The sequence below is a fragment of the Dermochelys coriacea genome, chromosome 12 (genome assembly GCF_009764565.3).
Source record: "Dermochelys coriacea isolate rDerCor1 chromosome 12, rDerCor1.pri.v4, whole genome shotgun sequence".
In the NCBI taxonomy this organism is placed as follows: Eukaryota; Metazoa; Chordata; order Testudines; family Dermochelyidae; genus Dermochelys; species Dermochelys coriacea.
The window spans coordinates 25,159,878-25,176,973 of NC_050079.1; the positions used below are offsets into that span (position 1 = coordinate 25,159,878).

General features: G+C 38.4%; 1 protein-coding gene across 8 annotated transcripts in view; it reads right to left on the minus strand.

Moving 5' to 3' along the window:
• The window catches only part of LOC119841149 (transcription initiation factor TFIID subunit 4-like), a 215,303-nt gene that overhangs the window by 178,857 nt on the left and 19,350 nt on the right, over positions 1 to 17,096 (minus strand). For all 8 annotated transcript variants that reach the window (XR_006275011.1, XR_006275012.1, XM_043494760.1 and 5 more), the window contains exons 3-5: positions 2,339 to 2,476; positions 1,569 to 1,796; positions 511 to 633 (exon numbers count right to left, since the gene is read on the minus strand). Coding sequence is in view for 6 of the 8 variants with exons in the window: in XM_043494760.1 (XP_043350695.1) it covers positions 511 to 633; positions 1,569 to 1,796; positions 2,339 to 2,476 (489 nt within the window). In the remaining 2 variants the exon portion in view is untranslated. The remainder of the gene's footprint in view (positions 1 to 510; positions 634 to 1,568; positions 1,797 to 2,338; positions 2,477 to 17,096) is intronic.

A 17,096-nucleotide genomic window follows, 5' to 3' on the forward strand; every position in this document is an offset into this window, starting at 1 on the left:
TTGGCCTTAGTGACAATTTAGAAAAATGTTTCCGTTAGTCCCCGATCCTGCAAGCTGCTCCAGAAAGGCAGATCCCTACATCCATACAGAGCCAAATTAGTTGAATGGGACTTTAATTGTGACATAAGAAACCACAGCTTACAGGATCAGAGCCACAGAGAGCTCTCCCAAAACATATTTAATTTATTATATTTCTAAATAAACTTCATCAAAATATTATCAAAATATTATTAAGTGTATTGTTAATAATGTTTATTAAATATTGTGATATTAATCAGCATTTTAACCCATTACAAACAAAAGGAAATACAGCTTGATTAACAATGAAATTGTGAGGTTGCATTCAGTGCTGAAACATCTGTATGACTGTATTTTTATGCAACACTTTTATCTTTCAACATTACTTTATTGCAAGCAGAAGCTAAAATAGATAAGTATCAAATACAGTAACAATTTTCAGCATCCATAAACAGCATGCACAATATACAATTAACACAGCTTAATATTTACCAGCAAATCCTGAACCAGATCTTTCACATTACGGGATGTTTCTGGAGAAGGTGAATTATGGGAAGCAAGTTTTATCAGGGTAGCTAAAAAGTTTTTGCATTTCTTCACATTCTCTTGCATTTTCTGTTTAAAAAATCAGATATACATAGTTTTTTGATATTGTTCACTGCTTTGACTAATACATGTAAATAATGGGAAAACTAGAACATTTCTTATCCAAATAAAAGCAATTTGAAAAGTGTCTTCAGTTATTTGGCTATTGCTGCTGTAGTTTGGTGTTCTCTTTACTTCCATTTAATCACTAATAGTCATACCATACAGTTACTAACAAAACTAATCATAGAAATATTTATTTTTCGTGTCCAATATGCTATCATTCATTATATCCTTCATGGTTCATGGAACTGTAACCTTACATGATAAAAACCATCATGAAATATATCAAAAATCCAAGCAGTTACTGAGATGGCCGATACTGAATTTACAGATTCTCTTTCCTATTTTTTAACTTTTTAAATTACTACTTCAATATAACATCAACTGTACCAATCAAATCAAATAATAAATAAATACATTTCAAATATTATCATGTCTAAATCCCAATTTATTTTATCAGTTTACTATAACATATGCTCTAATCCTAATCCACCATGACCTTTAACATTGTCAGTTTGCCATCTACTGAGGACAAGGCCACTGATATTATAAAACAACCTGTGTAGGCACACAGTCATTATAATAATGGAGTCCGGCAGTACAATTAGAGGTCTATTTGTTCCAATTACAGAAGTACTCCTTACACTGCACAACACTTTGACAAAGTTGGCCAGGTTAACTGTCAAGATCACTGCTAGTCCCTCAAAGCAGGCATTACATTTAGCTAAAATGTGTTCTTTACAGAATGTATAAGGAGGACACTAACAGGATGTTATGGGAATTGGGTTGGTGTGAAAGCTCTTCCTGGTATTAAATGAAACTGAAAAGTGCACATGTAACCCAGAAACAAAACCCCTATTATTCTTCTAAGCAATCAAACATTCCAGAACTTGCATACAAACCTGTGATACAACTGTAGTCCCTGGTACAGGAGAGCTAGGTATGACCTGGGGCTGTGCTGGTACTTGTGCTGTCGTATGAGGTGGAGGTGGCAATCGAGGCTGACCTTGGGGTTGTGCTGGAGTTTGAGTTTGTCCTCCAAAAATTACCGTAGGTTGTTGAGTTGCTTGGGTTCCAGTTGCTACTGTTGTTTTAATTAAGCTCTGAGCACTTGTGGTAGCTACTGATACCTGATAACATTGTTATAATCAGAAAGCAGATAATTATCTTTTTTAATATATTTTATTCGATAATAAAGCTTTAAAACCCCCAAATTGCAAACTTACACTTCCCTTCTACTGGTGAGTTTAGCAGCTTATTACAACAAGAAAATATTCTTCCTTAAGGTTACAATTTGAGGGCCCAACTATATCACACCTTACTCAGGTTACTTTACTTTTTGAGTGGTCCCTTTAATTTCAATGGAACTGTTCAAAGAGAAATGTATTACTAAACAGGAATATGGGTGGTATAATCTGGCTCTTTCACATTAGAGAGCTTGAGGGGCAAATTTACCACTAGCATTAGTGTGTGTAACTCCAACGGTAGTGAGTTTCGCCCTAACTTTATTTGGAAAATAAACTTATGGGTAAAACTCATTTTTTTTGTTTGTAATACAAGTAGTGTATTCATATTTATCACCAAAACTCATTTAGAAAGCCTTACCTATATGACTGGTTGCATCGGCATTCATTTTTGTTCGTGTTGTGCTGGTAACACTTTTAATACTTACTGTAGTGTGTGACAGAGTGGAGACTCCAGGTAAGGTTGCAGTAGATGTAGCACTAACTGATGTAGCAGTCGACTGTACAATTTTGGCTTGCAGTGGAAGTCCCAGGTGGACAGGAGATGCGGCTACAGAAGTTGGTTGCTAGTATAATAACAGAAAAAGTATTAAATGCACTCATTAAATTACTGAAGATGCAAAAAGTACAAAGGTTCTTTTACACAGTGATGAAATGAGTATCTAATAATTAACCTCTACAGAAAGTTACCAAAAAAGCATAATTTAATTTTACTCCATAGCAATATGTAAATGATCAAATTACTATACCTCCAGTAAGATAATTATTTTATTTATATACAGATAAAAACGTCCAGGTGTATCTTCTTCCCCATACTTGTGAGAATGTGAGCAGCAACATGCACCATTTTATTTTGAACAAGTGTTTCTTATTGCCTAAAGCATCTTAATATGTTAGCATAACACAGCAGAGCATAGGAAAAAAGGACAATGTGAAGTGGGGGGAAAAATTCACTAATATTTTGTGTCACATGGATGCATTACAGTGGTTATAATATGGCATATACATAATGTCATCACTAAATTAAAAATTTTAGATTATATTTGTAACTAGTACATACTGATCTTGTAGTCATGCACTGGCTCTGTCCTGTATTTTCCTTGAAAACTTAATACAGATAGAACATTTAAAAGAGAAAAAAGGATAAGTGAAGTAAAATGAATATGAAAAAAAAAACCATTTACACAATTATGTTAGGAACCTGCTATAAGATTCCTGGTGAGAAATGTGTGTTCTATCTTAACTTGAACTCCCATATAGTAGTCCAGGTGAAACCAGGCAAAGATAACGTTCAACTCTAGGTAGGGGCTTCCAAATTGTAATATATGATCTTGGGGTTCCATCAATTCACTTCACAACAATTTATAAGGTGGTGGTACAAGAATGAATAAAGTTTGGGAGTTACTGCTTTAGAGAGAGGTGCTGGATGCATTATTAATGAAGCATTTCTTGATTCACAGAGTTACAATGATGGGGACTTTCCACCAAATGCATCCGATGAAGTGAGCTGTAGCTCACGAAAGCTTATGCTCTAATAAATTTGTTAGTCTCTAAGGTGCCACAAGTACTCCTTTTCCATATGTCCATGTATAAATAAGGACAAGTATGGTGAACTGGAGAGAGGGATTTAGAGAAAATAATGCATTGAAAGGTAAAGGCAACTCAAAGAAGGAAGCCCACACAATTTTCTTGGACATCTGCCTCTCAGAAGTATATGAAATCTTTCTAAAAATATGCAAAAGGGAAAGGCAGAAAATACTATCAAATGTTTTCGTACACAAAGAATATGCCACTTAGTACTGCATTTTGAGATCACCAAATGATAGATCAACATAGGTAAAGTTATCATCAATGTATCCTCCTCATCTAGATCATCATCATCATTGTTCTTATCCACATCAAAAATAACCCTTTCCTTCATCCTTTAACCTGTACATAAATTAAGTCCAAATATTTCCAGAACCAATGATACATCTAGTGCGCTGCTCAAATGGAACTCTGAAAAATTAGATTATACTTATTCTTTATCATAATAAAAGAAAAGTGATTGTTAAAAGCTTATGAAGGAAAATGATTCTGACTTACTCACAATCTTTCCCTCAGCAGAATGCTTTAACAATGACAAGCAATAAAATTGTCCTAGGCAGCCGAAATGCCCATTATTTTTAGTGGCCTGTTTTCATTTGAGGAGATAAATCTAAGACATTACTACCAAATAAATTTACAACCTAGTCTTAACAATAAAAATGTACCAACACTCAAATGTGATTTAATTCTATGTACATTTTAGGCTACATATAAAAATTTATCATGCAGCATACAAACATTGACAGAAAAAAATAATTTGTGAATAAGAAATACAGAAAGACCAGTTTTCAAAATGGACTCCAAGTTTGCAAACCACAAAAAGTAAAATTTGCATCAAAGGGCAATTTGTGAATGCAAATAAAGTAATTAGACATCTAATTAACTGATTCACATAGGCAAATTCAAACACACAGACAAAACTGTAAATGTGTCGAGATCCTTGTTGACAATGTGGCCAAATATTTATTATAGTCTGAACCTTCCACAAGGCAGCAGCAGCAGCAGCAAATAAATGCACATTTTAATATATTCCTCCTTTTATCTTCTAAAGCAAAATCTGACTTTTGTTTTTAAGTAACGTAACACTTACAGAAGATGCAAGACTGGTATCCCTGAACAATGTAAATTGACTATTTGCAGAACAAATACAACATATGCATCATCCATGCAAGCTTTTCACACTCTTGGCAATATGCATCAACCTTTACCCTAGGAACTCTCTTTAGTGGGGTGAGGTAAATTCAGTATCTATGACCGTTAATTCTTAGGCTCTCTGCTGATACAGCCAAGAAGGATACCAATTAGTGCCCACTGTGATTACAGAGCTTTATAATAGATACATCTGTCCACTCAGATGGGGGGGGAGAGAGAGAGAGACCATAAATTCATGATAGGTGAGGCTGATAGCACTGCTTATTACTAAGGCTGCCCAGAACTTCCCATAATCAGACCCTGGTTTCAATTACTTATAACTTTGCCAAATTAACTGTTTGGGCTGAAATTTTCAACGACAGGGGTCCACCTCAGCCTGAACTCTTCTGGAAAATTTCACCCAATACCAAGAATGTGATTAGAGAAAAATACATGTTAAAAAAAAATTCTAGAGATCTTTTCTTTGGAATGCTCTAGTGCCCCAGGCTTTGGAATGAGGACTTGAAATTTGGCAAGAAGTGACCTTTGTGTCAGGGATGTGCCCTATTGCCATGACCATGAAAATCCATCCGAACTTGACCAAGTCATAAGCCTTTGACAAATCGTATTTCACACATGCTCAGTAGAGACTGGATGAGGAACTGGCGGAAAAGCAGGGTATGGGAGCCAGAAGGGATATGACTGGAGGCAGAGAGAGAGAGAGAGAGAACAAGTGCAGACGAAGGAACAGAATCTGGCTGGGCAAGGAGACTGAGCACAAGGAGCCAGAGAAGCGCAATGGAAGCACTGGGAATGGCTGGGCAAGAAGAGTGGGAGCAAGAGCACCACAGGCATTCAGAGGGGTGAGACTACAACTGGATAGGTGAAGAGAATGGGAGCCAGCGATGGGGAAGAGACAGGACTGGGACTGGTTGGAGGGGACAGAGCAGAAAGGTCAAGCAGGAGGAAAATGGGCAGAAGAGTTTGTGCCCACTAAAGTATACTCCCCTTCCACACCAAGGAATAGAACTCAAAATCTGTAGTCTCACCATTCCGCTGCTGTCAGCAAATATCTGTGAAATCCACTAATAAAAAGTGTCTCATTGCCCATTGGTGCCACTTCACCTGGAGGGTAACAACCTACTTCAGCTAGCAGTTACTCCATTGGTTCAAGTGACAAAAGTCTGTGTGGTGGATCTAAAGTTTCCAGCTCTGTGATGAACCAGGTGGGTGTCAATATAATGCTACATGACAGAATTTCTGGTAAAAGAACATTATTAAGGATGCTAAGTCAAACACCCAAAAGTTATGAAATGCCAGAATTAAAGTTGCCTGAGCAACCTTACTTCAGCCCCCTTCTGCATATGCATTATGATTAAGGCTACGATTTAGTCATGGGTATTTTTAGTAAAAGTCATGGACAGCTCACAGGCAATAAACAAAAATTCACAACTCATGACCTGTCCATGACATTTACTAAAAATACCCCTGACTAAACCCTTGGGGGGGAGAGGCGTGTTGTTGGGGTGCCCCCATGAGGGGCTGCTGCTGGACATCTAATTACCTGATTCACATAGGCAAATTCAAACACACAAACAAAACTGTACATGTGTCGAGATCCTTGTTGACAATGTGGCCAAATATTTATTATAGTCTGAACCTTCCACAAGGAACTGCTGAGCAGCGGCTGCTTTGGCCACCACTGCCGGGGGCTGCCAAGCAGCAGCTGCTCTGGCTGCCCCTGGGACTGCTGCTGGGGGTGGCCGCTACTGGGAGAGGACCAGGGGGCCACTGCTCAGGGAGGGGCCGGGGCCATCCCGGGACTGCTGCCAGGGACTACCAAGCAGCAGCTGCTCCAGCTGCCCCGGGACCGCTGCTTAGGCAGTCCCTGGGCCAGCCACATTGGCCGCTGTTTGGGCGCTCTCCAGGGTCAGATGCCTGGGACCACCTGAGCAGCAGCTGGCCCCAAGTCCGCTCCAGCAGCAGCCAGTGCAGGTGGTTGTGGGGCCGTCTGAGCAGCTGGCTGCAGAGCTGCTCCAGGAGCGGCCAGAGTGGCTGTCCCCAGGGCCACCTGAGCAGCTGGCTTTGGAGCCAGGTGCTTGGGCAGCCCTGGGGTCAGCGATACTGGCCTCTGCAGAAGTCATGAAAAGTCACAGAATCCATGACAGACACAAAGCCCTAATTACGATATGATCTTTAATTACATGATCCCTTTTTTCTTCATGGGACCTCTGCCTCATTGTGTGCATTAGCTGGACCTGCTCCGAAAATGAATCAGGATTACATAAGGAAGGAGACAGCTGTCTGCAGGATCCATCTCATTTTTTTTGGCAGAAGTTGGAATGTGTGTAGTGAATGAGGCAGTGGACTGCAGGAAGAGAAAGGACAGTCTCATGATTAATGCAGTTTATTGCTACCCTGGAGAACTGGAGTCTATCCCTGTCTCTGCCCAAGAGGTCCTCTCTGATGCTAGTCAAGTCACCTTTCACCAGTGACCATTAATTGTGCATTCCTCATTTAGGGGTGCCTGACTTGGGATCCTACGTTTACATTTGCACAAGTGCTGAGTGCTCGCAGATGAACTCAATGGGAACTGAGTTCTGAACATATAAAGTGCCAAATAATGCTAAATACTCTTTAAAATATTAGGTCCTAAGTGTCTCAAATTGGGCATCTTGCTGTGCCACAGTTTATCATCTGTAAAATGGGGATAATAAATGAAATAATAATACCCCCTCATCTTGTAGGAGTGTTCACTGTTTGTGAAGCATTCATATGTGACAACAACAAGCACCACAGAAAAGCACAGGAGGGAACAATTAATTCTGTCTTCTGAGCAGTGTTTGAAGAGAGTGCAGTATGTAAGGTATGGAGCAAAGGAGAAAACAAAACACTGAAATGCTGTTCATTAAGTGAGCACCATTCATCCTGTGCAGTAATCTTGTGGGGAAAAAATAATAAGTGATGATGTCATTAAAGACTGTATCATAAAGCACAAAAGGATTAAATTACGTTTGCACCAGCAACCTTGATTCTGGCATTTCCCAATCTTAGAGTGCTTGACTTTGCACTCAAACATTAAAAAGAACATTAAGGTTCTTTAATAGCTTTTTCTGAGTAATTTTATGTAGTTCACCAAGTAACCATCCCATAGTAATGATATGAACCAGATCTGAACCAATGGCCTACTAACAGAGGTGGAAAGGGATTGCTGATGAGCTGTGTAGAGTCATTTGTCTGCTTCCTATTCCTCGCCACTCTCATACGCTATACTTGTTAAACCTTTCTCCAGAGTTTGTTAATACTTGTAGATTAGATAGGTAGACAAAGACGTAAATTTAAGATCTGTCTGGATTAATAAACAGATTGTGAACACTACTGCTGATCTCACAAGAGGAAAAAATAATTTACCTAAAATAACAAATAGTTACACTACTATTTTTGCAGATTCATAATGTTTTTAATGCATAATGGCTTAACTTAGATACCCACATTGCTTATTAAACCTACATAAAATATTTCTTCAAAGAACTTTTAGTTTTCTTAACAGATCTCTCTAGAAGGAACAAAGGCCCAGACATGCATTCAAAGCCTCAAGTATTCCTTACCAATCACCCCAGCAGCATCTTCTACTGGATATCAATCAATCTTTATTTTTATGTGGAGAAGGAGAGGGGAATCTACCTGACATCCACACAAAACCCCTTTCTGGTTTGGTTTTGATAGCTTTCAAGATTTTTTTTTTTTTAAACCTTGAGCTGGGATGTCTTCCATACTCTGGCAGCCTAGAGTCAATAAACAGCATAGTCATAAAGAGGTTGAGTTGTTTGTCTTTTAAGAAGCAGGAGCAAATAGGGCTTTTCTTAATATGCATTTCTCTTCTCCCTTTTAATGGAGAAATGTAAATCAGTCATTTCTATTTCCTTAAAATTTTTTAGTGAAATGATGCATTTGTGAGGAATATTTACATTTATACAATTAAAAATATTGTAAACCTTGTTCATTTGCTTACGAATATTGTAGCCAACCTAAAATGTTTAAATGCTAAATCTGTCTCCTTCTTCTCAGTAATTGATTCCAGAGGTAAAGATTTAAACAGACAGCAGAAAAACAGGCAAACTTCTGGTAGCCACTCAGTTAAATGAAAGACCTTCACTCATATGACAACCAAAAATCTGCAAAAAAATAAAAACTCAGCCTAGCAAATTTGCACTATCATATAAATATATTATCCAAGAAAATATGCATCACATTTCATATACAGTATCTTGCAGTGCAGGAGTACAGAAGCTACAGGTTACACAAACTGTGCAAAAAAGAAGTCTAAAACCACTAAAATCACATCGTCTTAAAAAATTACTGTGTTGCAGGAGTTTCTGATGAGAAAAAGTAGTAATTTTCATTCATGTGTTGTATAGTAAGAAAATGCTTTAATATCAAAGGACTGCAAACGAACCAAAGCAAGTTTATATACCCTGCTTCAAGATTCATAAAGGAAAAGGAGATGAGTATGAAATGAGTGGATCAGAAACATAATCAACCACCCTAGAGAAACTCTCAGGTATCACGAATACAATCTTCAATTCAGTGCAACAGGCTACTGGCAGACAGTGGAGGGACTCCAGCACAAGAGCATTAAGGTAAAATAGCTCCAGTGGAATGGAGCCTAACAGCTGTATTTAGTATAAAATGAGGCATAGGAACAGACATTACTGGAAATCCAGCAAAAATAAAATAGCAATAACCAACCCTAGGTGTAATAAAGGCATGACCCAAGGGGTACTTTCTTGATGGAGTAACGCTCTTTACTTCAGCTGAGTTGCACCAGGAACTCGGAGATTAAAGCCCACGTTGTTGCATGGGTGTGGCAGTTGGACCAAATAATGCACCAAGCATGATCTGTATCAGATTCATTTTTCCCTTAGCATTCTCCTTCTTTTAGCCACCCAACTGGCAGAAAACGGAGGGACTTCAGCACAAGCCGTTACTCCCACCTTCTCTGATCAACTCTTGTATTCCAGCCATCAGAGTACATTTGGAGTCCAACATTCCAAAGTACATTCCAAAGTCCAACATAAACAAAAAGAACTCTCGACAATGGCTGTAGCTGTTTCCATCACTTCACACTAACTCAGACATTGTATACTTCAGAGTAACACACAGAGTGACAATCCTGGAAGATGTGCATCGATTTGTGTGGGTGGAGAGCAAAGGGTGTACGTTGCGCTGACAGGCCACGTGGGTTTGGGTTTATTGTGTGTACTGGTTTATGTATTCTCTGCTGGAAGAGTTGTGTGGAATTTTGTAGGTGGCAAACGAGCGGTGCATGCTGCAGTGAGGGGTATCTGTAGTCAAGGTTAGTGGGTATGTTGGTAGTGTGTTCTTGTGTGGGTGGCTGTGTTGATTTGTGTCCAGGGGGTTGTACTGGCAGATTTGTGTGGATGGTGAATGAAGGGTGTATGCAGCAGTGAGGGACTGTGTGTGTGTGCGCGTTTGGGGTTATTGTGTGTGCTGGTTGTGTTGTTGTGTGGATGGTTCTGAAGAACTGTAATTGGTGGGCCAAGTAATCCATTTTCTGTACAGTCTCCCTCATACAACCAATTAAATTGTTGCAAGGCTGTTGATTGGTTGATATCACAACAGTCTACTACTCTTGGTATGGCATAGATCAATGTTTCCCAAACTTGGGACGCCACTTGTGCAGGGAAAGCCCCTAGCGGGGGCTTTGTTTACCTGCCGCGTCTGCAGGTTTGGCTGTGGTTCTCTGCTCCAGGCCAATGGAGGCTGCGGAAAACAGCAGCCGGTACGTCCCTTGGCCCACGCCGCTTCCCGAAGCCTGCATTGAGAGCTGCGATCAGCCGAACCTGCGGACGCAGCAGGTAAACAAACCGTCCCAGCCCGCCAGGGGGTTTACCCTGAACAAGCGGCGTCCCAAGTTTAGGAAATACAGGCCTAGATGAATGCCTTACTGTAGCTATACACCGCAGAGGTGTAATTTGTAAAGTCAAAATGGCTGAGAACTTTAAATTATTGGTTGTAACCAACTGCGAATCCCAGTGACGATTCAACCTGGTGATATTCTACAAAAAGAGCTTTCAACCGTGCTTGTAGCCGTTTCCTTTGCTTCACACTGATGCTAGACAGTCTAGGCTTCAGAGTTGCATATAGGGTGACAATCCTGGAATCTATTATATAGATCAGAAGTTCTCAAACCTTTTTTGCTCTCCGGTCACCCAACTCTGAAGACAGCACAGAAGTAAGGGTGGCAATACTGCAAACCCCCCTAGAATACACTTGCCCCAGTTTGAGAAACGCTGATATAGATGAATTTGTCTGAGCCAGACAGCAAGAGAAAAGGGTATGGTCCTGTAATGTTCTTTAAAGAAGAACAGTACAGCTTTTGTAAGGTGGTATTTAAAATCCCAAATCATTAACAGAATATATATGAATGCTTCAAAAAATCAAGAATGCATTTATTTTTCAAAATACAGCAACTGAAAATAACGATCTTCATGAAATTAAAGTTATTTTAATTTTTATTGGACACATTGGTTATGCTACATGTTCTGATTGGTTGAAAATAATTTAGAAGCAGGTTTGTGGATTGAGTACCACCTACTGATCAAGAATTTAGGTCCCATTATACTAGGCAGGATTAAGTGCCTGTGATATTTAAGAAAAAAGAACACAGCCCCTGTCCCAGAGAGCAACCATGCTACAATAATCTGTTCTGTCAACAAATTTTAACAACATTTGTTCTGTCAACAAGCTTCCCAATAAAACTGGTCACTCTGAAACAAAAAAGCGGCACAGAAAACCTGAGTGTGTGTTTGGGGGGGGGGGGGGTTTGAGAAAATATTCATGGAAAATTAGGGCCAAGTTTGCCAAAAAATACATAATGATTAAGTTTTGTGCACCCTTCAGTGAATCTGGACCATGGTTTAGTTTCTGATGGAAACTGCAAAACTTACCTTTAGCAGACTTTGGCTTTTAGGTTTTGAGTTTGCATAATTCAAAACAACACTCAATGTGAACCCTACTGGATTTAAACAAAACCTCTGTACACAGCTTTAGTAATATTTTTATTGTTTAGATGTCTCAGAAAAAAAAAAGGAGGTTTCCACAGTTTACAAATGTTATTTTTAAATAACAATACAGGGATACCTGGAGAAGGATTAAGGCAAATGGAAGAGAGCATATGCGAAAGACCAAACCTGGAAGTTTGGTAAAAGACCAACAAATCACAAATACTTTTTTTTTTAAATAGGAATTGATGCTGTGATTGGTACACCTATTATTATATTACCTCCCATTATCAGTCCCTATTTTCAGATGCTTATAACTTCACCAAACTTTAACCATTCGAACCGGAATTTTACATGATGGGTGTCTACCTCAGGCTGATTAAAAAAAAAAATTCAGCCCAAACAGGTCACCTGTTTTCAAGAACAAAGTTAATTAAAAAATTAATAATTTTGCTAATAATAAAAAAAAATTTAAGATATGTTAGCACACCCACCAGTTACTGATGACTCATGGGGATAAATTTTAGACAGTAGCTTTCCCCTTTCTATGCTTAAAGCTATTCATTTTTTAAAAATCCCCATGATTAGAGCAGGGACTTGAAATATTGCTGGAGAGTGCCCTTTGTGTAAGAGGTGTGCTTTTTGTCATTCCCATTAAAATTTACCCAAATTTGATCCAAATATAAGCCTTCAAAAAACTGCAGTTCACACAGGCTTAGTAAAGATTTGCTAGATCTTTGCGGCTAAAATCTCTGCAGATTCGGTCTACAATGAGCATACTCCAGCCTGGAGCTGCAGGCGGCTGAGCAGGACTTTCTCTGCAACTGTAGCTCTGTGCTTCTGTGGGCCAAGCTGGGGCAGGGCCCTAGAAATGAAAGCAGAGAGATTCTCTCCCCTGTGCTCTCAAAAGCCCCACTCACTGGGCTCAGGATACTCCCCGATTTTAATGCAGAGGGGAGAAGAGCTGGACTGGGGATGAGGGGGTATGGAGGGGGCAGTGGGGAGCAGAATGGGTCAAAGAGCACAGGTCAGTGAGACTGGGACTACAGGCTGGCTGGTGAGGAGGGGAAAACTGGGACTATGAATGAACATAGAAAGAGACTGGACCTGGAATGAGAAGACGCACAAGGAGACAGACTGGGATGAGGAGCCAGGATGGGGAAAACATAGGACTGGGACAGGATGCAGGGGGATGGCAGAAGTTCCCACGTTCCTCTCTAGAGCCTGGAATGGAACCCAAGACCCCTGAGAGTCTCACCACTCCTCTGATGTCAGCAAATATCTTTGAAACCCACTGGTAAAGTGTCTCATCCCCCTCAAACAAAGGAAAATATCCTATGACTCTCTATCGCTTCAAGTGATCTGTAATGCAAGTCTAAAGGTTCCAATCCTGCTGATGAATTGAGTGGGTATCAATATGATGCTACATGATAAGCTTCTGTTCTTTCAGTTTGTTTTTGAAAAACCTAAGAAATTACACAAAAATAACTAAGTTAAAAGAACATTACTAAAGGTAAAAAGAAAAGGAGAACTTGTGGCACCTTAGAGACTAACAAATTTATTAGAGCATTACAAAGTCACACACTCAAGTTAGGAAATGACTGAATTAAGATAGTCTGTGCATCCTTAATTTGAGCCCTTTGTCCATATGTACTATGAAACAGTCTGTAATTATATGATCTCATACTATTTTTTCTTGCCTTAGGACCCCTGTCTCAGGACCCTTGTCTCTTCAGTGCCAGATAAATCTGCTCTTGGGATGATCTGGGGTTGTATAGTGAAGGAGACATTTGTCTGAGGGACCCTTGCTTCATTTGTTGCAGAAGTGGGAACGTGTAGTATTGAATGTGACAGGGAACTGCAGGAAGAGAAAAGACGGTTTCATAGTTAAGACAGCTGAATGCTGCCCTGGAGAACTGAATTCTATCCTTGCCTCTGCTAGAGAGTTCCTTTTGTGATACTTGTCAAGTCACTTAACCCAGTGGTTCTCAACCTATTTACCAATGTGGGCCACATATGCAGCTCTCTGCGGGTTATGTGGGCCACATCCATACAATATATATACTATTGTATGGCCCTGAAGATGTCACATAGGCCACAGCTGTGTGCTAACTGGACCACAAAGAGCCTGCGGGCTGCCAGTTGAGAACCACTGACTTAACCCAATCTCTTCACAATTGGTCACTAACTGTATGTTCCTCATTTTAGGAGTGCCTGACTTGAGACCCTATGGTTACATTTGCAGATGTGCTGAGTGAACTCAATGGGAGTTGTGCTATGAAAATATAAAGTGCTATATAATGCTAATTACTAAGAAAAATCAGATCCTAAGTGTCTCAAATTGGGCATCTAAAATTAATGTATATTTTTATCTGAATCTCACTGTGCCTCAGTTCACCATCTGTAAAATGGGAATAATACCACCATGTTCAATTCACAGAGGTTTTGTGAAAATCAATTCATAACCATTTGCGAAGCATTCAGATAATATAGCGTTGTCTACCACAGAAAACCCTATGAGGGAATTAGTAACTCTGTCTTCAGAGCACTGTTTATATAGTGTGCTATAAATACAGCCTGGTTTCACATACTGAACAATGACCATAAAACAAAATATTTAATGGCTCATTAAGTGAGCACAATCCCTCCAGCGTACTGAATGAGGTTGGAGTCCTATGGAAAAAACAGTATGTGATCACATAACTAAAGACCATCATAACACATATACGCACAAGGGAGATTTAATTAAGGTTACACAGGAAACCTTCATTCTAGCATTTCTTAACTTTTTATTTGGAACCTTAAGAATGTTATTTTAATGTAGTTTGCGTAATATCCTAAGTATGTTTAAATTGCTATGTAAGAATATTCCAAGTACATAAATAGTAGAATTTACATGTACCAGTGGTTAATTTTTTCTTAAAGAAGAATTATATATCCAAGGTGAACAAAAGGCAGAAAGATGGTCAACTCTAGCCTAGATCTCACAGAAAAAAGAACTGTCAACCCTCCACCACCATATCTATTGGTCTCCCACCTACACATCTAATGCTAATCTCTCCTCACATGCTGGCAACTTACCTTTCAGCATTCAAACAAGACTAAATTTCCTTCTCCCAGGCATATCCAAATACTCTAGGGATATATATATCTTTTTATTGTTAGGGAGAACAGAACAACAGGTACCTTTAAAATAGGTATATTTTGGGACCTATTAACATGGACAAGTATTTCTTTAAACAACATAAATGAAGAGAGACAACTTGAAAAAAAGATCCAGTTACACACTGTGGAAAAACACTGGATATGGGTTATAGTAAGTCTCATGAAACTAAATTATAGGATTGGGAATGCTCTTGTAAAGATAAGCCATAACAATTCAAAATGCTCTGCAAAGAGAAGGTATGAATACATTACCATTTGACTACACGGCACCTACTATTATCTGAAAGTACATTAAGGCCATAAGAAATTTAATTCTCAAAAGTGATGACTGAAATAAGATTTAACCAACTCCAGAGAAGCATCAGGTTGATCACTGATGACCAAATATTCCCACAGAAAACTTGAACAGTGTCACATGCAGGGCAAACATCACAAAGAATTAACAGCGAAGACTCTTCAGATCCTTGCTGACAGTTTTAGTTCTATGTTAAGTTTCACTGATATGAAGGCAGTTCATTAACCAAAACATTAACATTAAGGTATGTTTGCATTTAAAGAGGTTACATATATGGGTAAAACATCTGTAGAATCAGGGCCTAATATTGCATATAAGATTTAAAAAAAAAAAAAAATCTACAATTCACATTTCCATTTCACTGGTATACATCAGAACTCTAATTTTACCACCAGTTTCAGATTACTGAAAGTACCCTTATTTTTGACTTTTTATTTATGCATGTAGCAGCAGTCTGACTAATAAGAAACACAAACAAAGAGCAGGAAATTTGGCTTAAAGCATTCGGAAACAAACAAAGCTCTGAACTACATAAACTGAAAATGTAAAGAGAAAAAGAAAGCTATCAATGAAAAACTAGATGGCAGCACCTACCTACTTTTTAAAACTTCACAAGTATAATACTTCGAAAACAAGTACAGTGCTGCTTTCTCCAATGTTATTTCAAAGGCTGAAAAGCATTTATAACATACTCTTTGAAGATTATAATAATTCAAGTAATTTACTTGGTAAATAAAATATCAATATTCTTGGTTTATTTTCCCATAATGGTCATCTATGATTTCAAAATGGAGCAGTAATGAATCTAAAACTTCATAGAATTGTAGATTGTGCTTTCACACATTATAAAAATTGCATAACAAAACTATAAGATTTGAAAATTCCGTAACATAAATCACTGTTAAAATAACCAAATATCACAATGCTCAATCACAGAACATAGGAAGAATTACATCAAATTCATACAGAAACTTAGAATAAAGAGAGTAAAATACTGTACAGTTGTTTTGACAAGATATTTATTTTAAATATGCCAAATGCTTTTCCAATTTCATTAGAGGGCTTTTTCTGAACCAAGAATATAAATCAGGCACAAAGCACTCTTATTACAATCAAAGCAGATGTCATTCTCCCCACAGGGCATCGCCTCCATGATGCAGATAAGGTCTACAAGACAACAATAAGTTTCCATAAGGATACAGTAAGAGACAGATACTTATAGGAGCACAGAAATATAATCAAGAAAAGAGAAGACAGACTCCCCCTACAGACAGGAACAATCTATGTTCATGTTCAGAAAAATGTTAAATTTCCCTGTAATATGTTACTATAGGTGTGCTAAAAACTGCAGTTAATATAAAATAATTATTTTCTTCCACAATTTTAAAATCAGATTTAAATTAAAATTATATTAAACTCCAATAATTGTTTAATTAAAGAGAAACTATTTACTTTCTAATATATTAAATGTTTCAGCAATGCAATAAAATCTTAGAATTTACTCATGAGGAAAGATTAGAAATGTGACTGCACCTATTCAAGTTTTACTTATTTCAGTACTTTATTTCAGTTAAAAAAGAAGTGGCAACTTATATTCACAAGATGATTACAGTTCCAATGTAAACACATTGTATGCATCTTTCTCTGAATCACTGCTTTCTATATAGCATTTTGCAATCTTGAGATTCTGAATTTTATTTTAATTAAATCTTATTACACTGATTTGCACTCATTTATTTATATGCTGCACATCCTTCTGTAATTTATTCTTGCCCTCCATGGTCTCTCCTAGCTTGGCACTAAACTGAGAAGGATGCCATCCTAAAAAGGTTACTGTTGCTCTGTTGACCCTCTCTCTCTGACAGCATAGCTCCTCCTGGAGCAGTTTTCCAGACTTCTGCTAGGAAACACAGGCACAGATTACAGTGCTACAGAGAGTGTACAAGTCCTCCACTTCACTTCTCTTCCCCACAGTCACTCATA